A 13,788-nucleotide genomic window follows, 5' to 3' on the forward strand; every position below is an offset into this window, starting at 1 on the left:
ATAGTCAGTGTTGGACACTTTAATCTTTCATTATATCTTGAGTGAACAATCAACATGTCTCTTCATAGCTCATGCTCGCTATACACACATTAGCCAACAATTAGGAAACTTGAGCATTCCTTGTTCATAAGAAGTTTGCTAGTGCTTCATCAACCAATAGTGCACACGCTCCTCAACATCTTCATTGTTTCCCACCAAGTGATTCTTTCATGGACACAAACAAAAAATAATTCGGGGGGGGGGGGGGAGACAAATCTGGACTATAGGGAGGGTGGTCGAGTGTTTCCCCGTGCCTGTCCTCCAGTTTCTCCCTTGTCTAACTCACCGTACAAATCGTAGGATTTATGGAGAAGGATGACATTCCTGATGTGCATTCCTCATCTTTTGTTCCAGTAAGCGGCTTTTGCTAATGTTAACAACTGTCAGTAGCAAACTACATTAACTGCACATCAGTTGGGAAGAAAGTCAATGAACAGCACTCATCTGTAGTCAAAAAACACAGTCGCGAGAACTTTTTCGGCTGAGAGACATGTTTTAACCATCACTTGACAGACTTCATCCTTTCTTTGCCACTCCTTACCTGCAGTTTCAGATTCTGGAGTTTAATGACACCACATGTGATGACACACTTCAAAAAAAAATCCTGCCCTTCGTGCCAGAGTTGAGGAATATCTCACAAATCTCATATCTGACCTGTTTTGCTGTTCCTTAAAAAGGGCCAAGAGTAGTACTGGAGGGGGGGGGGGGGGTTAGTGAGGAGGAGGGGGGGGGAGGGAGGGAGGGAGGGAGGGAGGGAGGGGGGGGGGAGAGAGAGAGAGAGAGAGAGAGAGAGAGAGAGAGAGAGAGAGAGAGAGAGAGAGAGAGAGAGGGGGGGGGGGGGTCAATCTATGTGAACTAAGATGGCATGTATGTGTTGTGTTAAACAGTTTGGGGTAACCTGTGGCACTATCTCCAGTGGTCACAAGCTGCTTTTACTTTCTTGTTATTCCCTTCAGTGTTTAAAGAGTGTGTAACTACCAGAGACAGTGTCACAGATTATCCAAAAGGTCTAACACAACACATAGATACTGTATTAAGAAACATAAATCCAACTTGAAGGTTTAAACCTCTCAGAATTTGCTGTAGAAATAAACTTTGACCTGTAAGAGTGAACCTGTTTTATTTGACACCAACAACAGTCACTGTACAGCCTAACCAAAAATGTTCACATTTAAACCTATGCAGCCATTTGCAATGTTCACAATGCAATCAAATAATTTTAGATACTACATGTCAGACCTGCTGTGTAGTTCACCTGGAGATAGCAAAAGAAAGAAAAGAAGGAGATAGAAAAACTGATACAAAGATGAAGGAAAGGAAATCAAATTTAAAGGGAACTCTTCACATTATAACCGGAATGTGTGTGCTCCACCTCCTTGCAATACTATTTGTCTTGTATTTCAACTTCCAATGAAGAACACTATATTTCCTAACATACTGCGATGTACAGAGAGTGTCTGAGAAGTTCAGTAATTGGTCTCAAAAATAAATGAAGTGAGGGTTATGAATGTAATACCTTTACTGGCTCTCAAAGTAATCACAGTGAGCTACAGCACACATCTGACACATTTTGTTAAGCCCACTGTCAGTAAACTTTTCTTGTGGGATTGCTTGAAGCACCCCAGTCTCACAGGGTTACCACAATTTTCCCTAAGTGAAATTCCCTGATATTTCACTGATTTCCAGACAAATTTTAGAAATTTTCCCTGATAAATTGAGATCTCAAGGGTAAGTTAATCTGTCTTTGCAGCTACAGTTCATGAAACAATAGTGCGGGAAGGGGAGAATAAACTTGCAAGCAGATGGCGTTTCCCGATGTGAGAAAAAATATTAAGTACTAACATCAACGCCTGTTGTACTGAACCGCTTTCAGATGGAGAAAGCAAGCCAAATGGTGTGTGCGTTTCATTAAGACCACTGATGTTAGTTTACTTCAATAAAACAAAGCACATTTGGTGACAAAAATACAAATAAACGGTTAAAAAAAAAAGGGGATGGGGCATTCTGTCAGGAAATGGTGAACAGTAAAAAGTTGGTCGCAATGTGCACAAATGCGTGGGGCAGCACCACTTAACAAATGGTGACTGCTAAAAAGACAGTGCCCAATACGCAACCTAGTTAAAACGAGTTCCTCACAGCAGGAGAGCTGAGAGGTGGTCTTCCAAGATGCTGGGAGAGGCTTAATAACCTGGTGCTTGTTCCCATAAAGGGAGGACCAGTAGCAATACCAAAGTGACACCACTTTCTGACAGACAGCAACACTGAAGATAGTCACAGTGAATGTAAGAACTAGTGCGATGAAGTACAAGGACTGCAGTCTTGGCAGCAGCAGCAGCATCAGCATCCTCGTTTCCTGTCAGACTGACATGACCAGGAATCCACATCACAGTGACTCCATCAAGGGTGAGCAAATGAAAGCTTTCCTGCACCCATTGCACTAAGGGATGGACATTGTACAGTGCACAGAGGATTTGAAGGGTGCCGAGAGTGAGTGAGCAGATGACACAAATGAAAAGCCTATGTCACCAGATGCACTCGGTGGCCTGATACAGGGCGAAGAGCTCTGCTGCAAATACTGAACAGTTTGCCGGAAGTGGAAACTGAAAAACATCAGCGCCAACGATGAAGGCACACCCGACACCACAGTCAGCCTAAGAGCCATCAGTGTACACAAAGGTACTATTGCGAAATTCCGTTGGAAAGTTGTGAAACTGAAGACAATAGAATGAGACTGTTTTAGTGTGCCTAGGAAGCGAATGAAGGGCAAGGTGAACATGAGCCAACGCATGAATCCAAGGTGGTGAAGGGTTGCAGAGAATGTGAAGCCGAAGCAACAGCTGAAAGCGAACTCCAGGAGGTAACAGAGAAGAGTGATGCGCTCCGTACAGGCGATCAAAGGAGTCATCGAAGAAGGAGACATAGGATGGGGAGTCACGCATGGCAGACAAATGGCATGCATACCTGCTGAGGAGAGAGTCACGGCAGTAGGACAGCAGAAGTTCGGCAGCTTCTGCATACAGACTCACGACCAAACTAGTGTAAAAGGTGCCAGTGGCCAAATGCAGGCTCATAGATAGTATTGAGACAGTGTAAGAGGGATGGACGTTCAGATGCGTAAACAAAGCACCCACTGTCTATTTTCGAACGTCCAATGCGCTAGTACAAACGGAGGTGGTGGTTCGATATGCACCCCAGGAAGTACCATTAGAAAACATAGGACACTGAGGGACTGCGTACAGTGGACTGCCAGGTAAGACATGAGAGGACTAATAGTGCTTCCTATGCGCAGGAGTCACAGGAATTTCATAGTTTAATTGAATGGAAGAGCAACAGACCCAAGATGTAAAGTTGGTGGGGGAAACAATGTTCATCAAAATCACCCTGGAGGATTAAAGCCTCCAGTCGACCTTAGCTAGCCGTCATTTGGGTATGCGTGCAGGTGGGGTAGGAGTCAGCAAATGGATAGCACATAAGAAAAGGTCGCTCGAGTATGTGTCAGAACGGACCACTCAAGACAATGGGCAAAATGTGCAGTGCAGAAGAATAGGTACAAATGGGAACAGGTGCGTGAGGAGTCTCAAAGGAACCTGGGTGCTCCTGTGTTAATGCAGAAAGTCAGCCAAGAGGGCACCTCTCGGACAGGTTCTGGAAAAACCCCAAATGGGATGGTGAGCTTTAAAGTCACCAGGCAGCAGAAATGGATGAGGTGCTAGCCCAATACGCTGGAGGAAGTCGGCCCTGGTGACATCGAATGATGGAGGGATGTAAATGATACAAAGGGAGAAGGTCAACTGAGGAAAGAAAAGGCGAACTCCAACAGCTGGAAGACGGGTCATCAGGGAGATGGGTTGATTATGAACGTCATCCCTTATGAGCAGCATGACTCCTCCATGAGATGGAATCCCAGCTCGTTCAGAAGGTCACAATGGACCAGGAAGAAATGCGAAAGCTCAAAGCAGTCGTGACGACACAATTTTGTTTCCTGAAAGCAGCGTACAAGGGGACACTGTGATTCTAAAAACAGCCGTAAATCCTCTTTGTGGGATCGAAGGCCGCGAACATTCCATTGGAGGAGAATCACGATGAGGAAAAAAATAAAGGGGTGTCATCTCGGCAGCTGCTGAGTGCCAGCCTGTGAAGACTCGCTGCTACAGGGAAGAGAGGCAGGAGGGTCCTGCTCAATGTGGTCCACAGAACTGTTCGCTTCATTCTGCTGTCGGCCTGTGGAGTCCAACGCAGAAAAAAGGTTGGTGGTGCACACCGACGACAAAGAGACTGGTCAGGCGAAGTTATCACGTGACGACATCGTCGAAGAAGATCTTCGAGTCAGCAAAGGGGAAGACCGTTTGCCTTTGTTGGACTTCTTCGAGCCTTTCTGATTAACAGAGAAAGACTCAAGTGCTGGTTGGCTGGAGGGATACAGGAAGTCTTCACGGGAGTATTCCTCCTGTCCTTTCCAGCCTATTCATTGTGCAGCTGGTGATTTCGCTCTGTGAGGCTAGAGTTTGATGGCGTGTTGCACAGCTGGACAAGGGGACTGCGATGCTACCATAACACTGGGTGCTTTCACAACCCCAGAGCTGAATTTGAGGTCGCCAAGTCTGCGTGGCCATGCCCTTCATGGAGTGAGATTTAACAAGAACAGTACTATAAGGGCCAGGTGGTAGAACGCAGGGTACGTGACTAGCCAATAACTTGTGAGCAACGGTGTAAGGAACTTTCTCCTTTACCACACTCATAAAGATACATGGGACAATCTCAAGAGGATGTGGATGGTCACCCTTTGCAGTTGATACAGCAGGGAAAAGAAGGCAGACAGTCGCCCTCATGCGCATCCCTACCACAGGTTACAAATTTGGCCAGGTGTCGACAAGGCATTGAAGTGTGGTTGAAACTATGACACTGGTAGCAGTGCTTCAGATTCAGAATGTATGCTTGAACTGTGAGAACCTCATAGCATGCTTTATACTTGGACAGAAGCACCTCTTGATCAAAGGTTAGGAAGAAAGTGCACATGGGAACTAAGGAGGCATCTACCTTTCCCATCATCCCATGGATGGCAATGACACCCTGATCAGAGAGGTACATTTGGATTTCGGCCTCTGTCAGATCATAGAGCAGCCTTGTGTAAATAGCACAATGGGAAGAATTCAGAGTTCTATGAGTCTCAACACGAACAGGATAGCCGTGGAGAAGCAAAGCAGCAAGCAGTTGTGCTTGAGAATCAGAAGTTGTCTCCAAAAGTGAAGTCCCATTCTGTAAACGACAACAGGATATCACAGGGCCAGCAACTGCATCAACACGTTTCTGAATAATAAATGGATTTACCGTGGTGAAGGACTGACCGTCTTCAGTAGTTGAAACCACGAGGAACTGGGGTGCAGCTGGGAGGATCTTTGAACTGTTGGCCTCATTCCGTTTATATTTTGTAGATTTTGAGTGTGAAGATGATTGGCTCATTGCGAGAAAATCCCCATGATTGCCAGTGTCTCCGATGGCAGGCTCCTTCCAACAGGAGCCCCCTTCACAAGGAGGTGCACCTGCCTTAATGACTGTTCACACCTCAGGTCAACACCACCTGAACACCTGACAGAGGAACCAATTGGCAATTTGGGAAGGTAACAGCTCAGGCAATCACACCTCCCTGAACCTGGCCTGTACCAGGGGGTATGTGCAAACCCTACCTGTCGACCCCGGGCTGGGAATTATGCATTACCTAGTCACCTGTTACACGTCAGACACATGGGCTGGCCTTCAGGAGCGCACAGGGAGGAACAAGAAAAAAGAGGAGACTCACACAGCAAAGCAGAGGAAGGATACGATAAGGTGAACGAAGAAAGGAAAAAGGAATGAAAAACAGTGGTGAGACTATTCTTATGTCAGCTACAGTCAGTGCAGGCCATTCCCAAAAACACCCCAGACATGTTCCCCATGGGACAGGAAAAAGAATAGCAAGAGGATAAACATGCAGCATGGAAGGGAAAAGATGCTGCGAAGGTTGGGGCCCCATGGTAGATTTCTGGCCCGTGTGAGCAAAAATCTTAAGTACTAATGTCAAAATCTTTTGTAATGAACTGTTTTTAGATGGGGAAAGCAAGTCAAATGGTATGTGTGTTTCATTAAGACCACTGTTGTCATTTTATTTCAATAAAACGAAACATTTCTGACCAAAAAAAAAAAAAAAAAAAAACTTGTTTCCTTGGAGTCTGAAGACAGATTTAAAATACCTCCACTGATTTCAGAAATAACCTCAGAAAAAAGTAGGCCTCTTGAAAGAAGTGTATAAGGCAGGGTAAAGGGGAAGAGTTGTGCAAACCAACACTATAGGTGACCACCAAAAAAAATGTCAGTTCTACTATGTTCATTATTGTCTGTTCTTAGTCATTGTTTTATGTCTATTATTTTACAGGTATTGTGTGATTTTTCTTTCGAGACATATATGAGTACATAGCGTACAAACCACCAACAACTGACAATTTTCTTCTTCTTATTGTCCATACTTTCTAATATATGACCTATTTCCAAAGTGCTAAAATGTACTAGAATAAATGAGTCTGAAAAATGCTACACTGTACAATGTACTTGCGGTAAGACAGTTGCAATTCCTGAAATCCATCACCAGTGGCCTCTGGCCTGCCGAGGAGCACCGCAGTTCTGGGTCCTTGGATAAAACACGAAAATCCACCGCATTATGCCATATACAAACAGACCCGGACTGCAGGCAGATCAATGAGACTAGATCCGATGGGCAGGGCCTGCACATTAGTGGGAAATGATGGGCTTCAGATTGGTTGGCCCGATCCCTTAAGAGATAGCCAAAGAAATGGCCTCCATTTTTGGCCCGTCATGGAAGCCCATTCGTGTGGCCAGCAATTCACTTGTCACAGACACCATCTTGATGAAATGAGGCCGTGTTGATCACTCCATGCAACAGATAACTTGCACAAATACTCTGATAATATCAGTAGTAATGAGAATAGGTATCAACTCAAAATGAAGATGATCGCTGAGCCACAGACAGGCACGCCGAAAAGAATCACTCCCTCACATCTAAATTTTTGGCCTTAACCTTTGTCACAGTTGGAGATTACCAAAGACATTATAAGCACAATTGCCCACATACATGACAACAGTGCTGCTAGTGATTCCATAAAAAGCATTTGCTGACAGTTTCCAACAGCTTTACAATCAATGTCAAAAGCATGTTCTATGTAATGGTGATTACTTTGAAGGCCAGTAAAGATACTTTCTTTGTAACTTTTGTTTTCTCTATTTTCTGAGAACATTAACAAAATTCTTCAATTGCACCATGTACAGCTATTATACTGAAGTGCCAACGAAACTGGTATAGGTATCCATTTTCAAAGACAGATATATGTAAACAGGAACAATATGGTGCTATAGTCGGCAACATCTATCTAAGACGACAAGTGTCTGGTGCAGTTGTTAGATTGGTTACTGCTGCTACAATGGCAGGGTATCAAGATTTGAATGAGTTTAAACAGGGTGTTCTAGTCGGCGCACCGTGAGCATCAGAAATCTGGTAAAACATCAAATCTCTGACATTGCAGTGGCTGGGAAAAGATCCAGCAAGAATGGGACAAATAACTACTAAAGAGAATCATTGAATGTGACAGAAGCACAGCCCTTCCACAAACTGCTGCAGATTTCAGTGCTGGGCCATCAACAAGTATCAGCGTGCAATGAAACCTCATCGATATGGGCTTTCGGAGCCGAAGCGCCCACTTGTGTACCCTTGATGATGGCACAACGGAAAGCTTTACACCTCACCTGGGCCCATCAAGGCCAACACTGGACTGCTGATGACTGCAAACATGTTGCCTGGTCGGACGAGTCTCGTTTCAAATTGTAACGAGTGAATGGACATGTTCGAGTATGGAGACAACCTCATCAAGCCATGCGCCCTGTGTGTCAGACTGTTCAAGTTGAGGGAGGTTCTGTATGGTGTGGGGCGTGTGCAGTTGGGGCGATATGGGACCTCTGATACATCTTGATACAACTCTTACAGGTGACACATACATAAGCATCCTGTCTGATAACCTGAATCCACTTATGTCCATTGTGCGTTCCGACGGAATTTGGCAGTTACAGCAGCACAATGCGACACCCCACACATCCAGAATTGCTACACAGTGGCTTCAGGGACACTCTTCTGAGTTTAAACATGTCCACTGGCCGCAGAACTCCCCAGACATAAACATTATTGAGCATATCTGGGATGCTTTGCAACGTGCTGTTCAGAAGAGATCTCCTCCCCCTCATACTCTTACGGATTTATGAACATCCCTGCAGGATTCATGGTTGACGACGATGTTCAGTTTGTGGGGCACTCGACTGCACGCTAATCAGCACCTGTACTGAGTCCCAATTTTTTCACAGTCCAATTTTTTACACAGTTCAATCTAGCCACTGTCACTGATGACGACGACGATGATGATGATGATGATGATAACGACGACGACGACGACGACGACGACGACACAAACACCCAGTCCCTGTGCACAGAACATCTCCAACCCAGCCGGGAAGTGAACTGAGGACCCCGTGATCCAGAGGCAGCAATGCTAGTCACTTGACCACGAGCTGCGGACAGGGTTCATGGTGTCAATTCCCTCCTCCAGCAATACTTCAGACATTAGTTGAGTCCATGCCACGTCAGGTTGTGGCACTTCTGAGTGCCTGCAGGGGCCGTACACGATTATCAGGCAAGTGTACCAGTTTCTCTGGCTCTTCAGTGTAACAGCAGAATCTTGTAATATTTCATAAATTTAGTTAAATAAAAATATTAGAATTAAACACATAAAGAAAAAAAATTAGGAAAAGGAAAAAAAAACTAAATTTAGAAACAAATACAGCGCAATCAAGAATTTGCATATCAGTATTATTTCTATGTCAAACTAGATTACACAACTGAACTATGTGTACAAATCGCCACATTGCCTAGAATTCATATATTCCTGACAAAGTTGGTCTTTAAATATGTCTGCTTGTGTCTGTATGTGTGGATGGATATGTGCGTGTGTGCGAGTGTATACCTATCCTTTTTTCCCCCTAAGGTAAGTCTTTCCGCTCCCGGGATTGGAATGACTCCTTACCCTCTCCTTTAAAACCCACTTCCTTTCGTCTTCCCCTCTCCTTCCCTCTTTCCTGATGAGGCAACAATTTGTTGCGAAAGCTTGAATTTTGTGTGTATGTTTGTGTTTGTTTGTGTGTCTATCGACCTGCCAGCGTTTTTGTTCGGTAAGTCACCTCATCTTTGTATTTATATATAATTTTTCCCACGTGGAATGTTTCCTTCCATTATATTGACAAAGTTTTTCATGTCATGTTTCAATGAAATCTGTATTAATAACCCTTGAAAAATGAAGAACATATATGTCAATCTCATTAGGCCTCATGTGGGCAGTAACAAATTTAAAATTGAAAAAGGTGTCAGGTAAGGAGTTTCCATACTTCCAAATATGTTCTTAGCACTCAATGAATTTTTTCAATCCCCTCAACTGAGAAAATGAAGAATTCTGGTTGACATAATATAGCTAAATCGCATTCTCTTTTGCTTGTAATGCAGAAAAACTTTAGAAACAAATGGAAGAACTTTGATGTACGAGTTAAAAAGTAGGCATGAAAATGAATTGCAGTAAGACTAACAACATATAATTAACAAACCAAAAATAGCACAAACTGACAATGATCTTGCAAAATTACACTGGTATGCAAATCTCCAGAACAAAAATTGCTTTTGCATGATATGTCACAGCCTATTAACATAGCTTGATGAAATCTGCACCATATGTAGAATGAACGCTACAGTAGAGTACAGAAGGTAAATGAAAGAAATACCCAATGAGACAAACAAAAATGACATTTATTCAAAGACAATAATTCCACTGAAGTCACTGTGATTCATGATGATTCCCTGGACATTAAAAAAGGCACGCCATGGTTCTCTTATAGGGTTGAGATCATAACAGACAGTAACACACGTTCTGAAACATGCTCCCATGCTGACCATAAAACTGGTAAGGAGTTCTTGTGGTAGGGCATTCCATTCCTTTACCAGTGTGGGTCACCACTGTTGGATGATCATTGGTGCGTGCTGCAATACATCTCTCAAACACATCCCGCACACATACTAGATGGGCCACCCCATTAGTCAAATATCCTCTCGATGCAAGGGCTCCTCCACCAGTGCTGTTCAATGCTACTGAACAAAATCATCCACAAAATTGAAGTCAGGGACAAAAGCACCCCCTGAAAAGACGAGCATGGGGAATTAGTACAGTGTCACAATGATATTTCTGTTAGCGTACTGTGTTCAAAGATTTGGAGGTCACTGTGATCATGCAACATCATGTCTCCCTACACCAGAACACCTGTACCACCAATACAAACCATGTTAAACAACACTTTACATACCTTCATATGGGCAGAAGTGGGAAACGTAACGCATCCAGGAATACTGTCAAACATGATCGTTATAGTGGTCCACGTGTTATGGTGTGGGAAGGCATAATGGGCTTACTGACTTCCAGGTCTTCGAAAATTGCACACTCAGTAACTGTTAAGAGTAAAACTGTACTCATTCTCCATGTGCACCTTTTCAGAGATGCTATTAGCCCAAACATCATTTTTATGGATGATATTGTACAACAGTATCGAACAGCACTGTTGGAGGAGCTCTCGTAACAAGAGGATATTTGGAAAATGGACTGGCCTGCCCATTCCTCTGAACTTCCAACTCCACTGAGAATGTAAGGGATGAGTTTGGGAGATGTATTGCAGCACATCCACTTGAACTAATGATCATCCAACAGTGGTTCACCATGATGGTGGAGCAATGTAATGCTCTACCACAAGAACTCCTTAATAGTGTTATGGTTAACATGGGAGCATGTTGCAGAACATGCACTGCCATCCATGGTGATGTCAAACACTATTAAAAGAACAATGGCCTGCCTGTTTTAATGACCAGGTGACCATCATGAATCATGGCGACTTCAATCTAATTACTGTCTTTGAATAAGTGCCATTTCTGTCCAATCATTGCTTATTTCTTTCAGTGTTCTGCAACAATTCATACTATGCACAGTTCAAGTTTCATCAAGCTATGTTACTTGGCAGTGACACATCATGCAAAATTATTTTTGTTCTGAAGTTTTGTAAAACCGGTACAGTTGACGAGTCGATGTATTTAGAGTAGCTAAAGGCAATGACTTTGTGGATAGCAGAAGAAATAAAACAGTGGGTAAAAATAGCCTGGAGTGCACCCGAGACACTTTAGTCCAATTAAAAGTATTTGACAACTGAAATACGTCACCTGCCACTACAATGTTGCCACATCCACTGCTGACTTCTTATGAGTTATAAGCAACATACGAACCCAGTCTCTCTCTTCACATATGCTGGTAGTGAACGTAGACCAATGTTGGGAGTGGCCGCTGCGAGGTGAAATGGAAACGCAAGATGCTGTGTCAACAGTTGGTTTTAAGTGACCCACAACTGTCGCAGAAGCCAACTAGTTTGGTAGCCCTGAATTTAAACTCGTGTTCTAATCTAACCACAGACTCGTGATGTGCAAGATATTTGAGACAACGGTAGTGAACAATCTGTGGCAGAACAAAAATCACGATCACTTTGTTCACAGTGATTAAAATTAATATCTATCAGCAGAAAAATTGCTGTTTCAGCGGTAAAAGAAAACTGCGATTTGTTGCTGCCATTCATTAAATGAAATTATCCTCACATAGACTACACGGGCTGTTGTTACCAACTGATGAGCAGACCTTGTTGACATTTGGCTCCAAATTACTGGTGGTAAAGCCAGATTCCAACCACAAAAAAAGAATGATAGGAAGAAAAATAAGAGCAAATAGAAAGGTCAATTGGAAAGTGAAACTGAAACAAAAATAACTGTAAGTGTCTTTTGATTATGTTTAGAAATAATAGAGTTTCTCTGCACTAAAGATTTGAATGTAAAGCCTCACATCAGTTTTATATGATAACCATTGCATTACACCACTATGCTGCATTATGAATCTGGTAACCCCCCAGTCACGATGATGAATTGCAGCCTTCAAAAATTTAGCTTCACGCAATATTGTGTGAAAAATGGCCAGATCCTGTATTCAGGATCCAAACACATCAGGAAAGAAGGCTGGGCGAGGAACTGGAAGCAAACTGACAAAATGTTGAGAAAGTTTGGACATGGCACTGCAGGCTCTGGTTTGAGGAAACCAGCTCCAAAAAGTGAAGTGTAAACTACAAAGCAACTTTAATTTGACTATAAAAGCTTTCTCAATGTCTTCCAATGTGCCTGAAAGTTTACAGGTAGTGGGCCATATTATGAATGGGAATTATACTTGCTATACTTTTATCAAAATAACGAAGTGATAGACCAGGAAGTTATTTACAGGACAGTTACCACAGCACCAACTAATTGGAGAATATTCTTCGTTGAGTAGTGCTCACCTCCTGCTGCAAATTCATGTGTTTCTTGCATTACAGTCATACTTTGTGATAAACATTTTGACTGGATGAACTTTTTCTGAAACAACTCATTTCACTATCTGCATAAGTGTGACATACTATGGGACATTACATGAATCAGTACTTTCATGTGATTAGTTGCTACTCTCACAAGAATGACGCAGATCTGTCTGAGAACTACTACTGTACATAAAATACAACTAAAAAAATTGATAACACTGATTACTTTAATGAACAATGCATGCCCATGAAAGTGGTATCGCACTATTAGCACAGGGCATTCCTTAAAAGTGGTACAGTAGTTGTGATCCTGCAAACCACAGTTCATAGTGGACATAAATGGGGGAAACTGCAAATGTGTTTGATATGGAGCCAAAAGCTGTTGCTGGAACAGCTGTATACTTACAGCCATACTGCATGCACAGTTAATTTTGAACTGACAACACTGACATACCCCCACTACTCTGCTGTCATTCTTTTTTTATTCTAAATCAGGCATAACAAACAAAAACAAAACAAAAATTAGATCAGGGAACAGATTGGAATCGTTGACTTAATTATGACTATTAAATTATACAGAGATGGAAAGGCCATGTAGCCAGGCAAATATATGGTAGATGGAACAAGAGGTTCTTTACTGAATTCTAAGAGAGAAAAAAAAAATCGATGCATAGGCAAAACTGATGGGTGTAGCTACACATTGTAGTTAATGGAAAAATCTAGAAGTCTTAATGCAGTAATGGGTATCAAATGTCACATAACAGACCCAGAGGGTGTCACTCTCCCCAGAACGTGTATTATTTTGTTTTATTTTGTATAAAATTGTAACAGCAAGGGCAATAAATCAACCAAGATGAAATATACAGTATTTTAAAAAATCTTTCAAGTATGAGCCATAATCATTTGATTCTAATGGAGCAGAAGAAAAGTTAACATGATTGTAACATAATAACTACTACTATACAGATGACAACACGGTTTAACCAAATAATGTAATTTCAAAGACAACTGTCATATATCTGATATTCAACTGCCAATGCAAAGAGAGTGTGTGCATGGATTTGTGTGTGTGTATGTGTGTACCTCCCATCTGACCCGGTGGTGGGCCTCTTGGCGGTGGTCCTTGTCCAGGAGGTGGACCTTGCATTGGTGGGGGCTGACTATGGGGTGGGAATCCCGGACCTGGGTGGTGGTGAATACCTGTAAGCAAAGGAACATTTGATAGTGTTTACACAAGAAAAA

The 13,788-nt window shown here is 42.8% G+C and overlaps 1 protein-coding gene across 9 annotated transcripts in view; it reads right to left on the reverse strand.

Moving 5' to 3' along the window:
* The window catches only part of LOC124804727 (cleavage and polyadenylation specificity factor subunit 6), a 174,951-nt gene that overhangs the window by 54,773 nt on the left and 106,390 nt on the right, over positions 1 to 13,788 (reverse strand). For all 9 annotated transcript variants that reach the window (XM_047265016.1, XM_047265014.1, XM_047265013.1 and 6 more), the window contains one exon: positions 13,630 to 13,746. In XM_047265016.1, coding sequence (XP_047120972.1) covers positions 13,630 to 13,746 — 117 coding nt within the window. The remainder of the gene's footprint in view (positions 1 to 13,629; positions 13,747 to 13,788) is intronic.

The sequence above is a fragment of the Schistocerca piceifrons genome, chromosome 7 (genome assembly GCF_021461385.2).
Source record: "Schistocerca piceifrons isolate TAMUIC-IGC-003096 chromosome 7, iqSchPice1.1, whole genome shotgun sequence".
NCBI classification, from domain to species: domain Eukaryota; kingdom Metazoa; phylum Arthropoda; class Insecta; order Orthoptera; family Acrididae; genus Schistocerca; species Schistocerca piceifrons.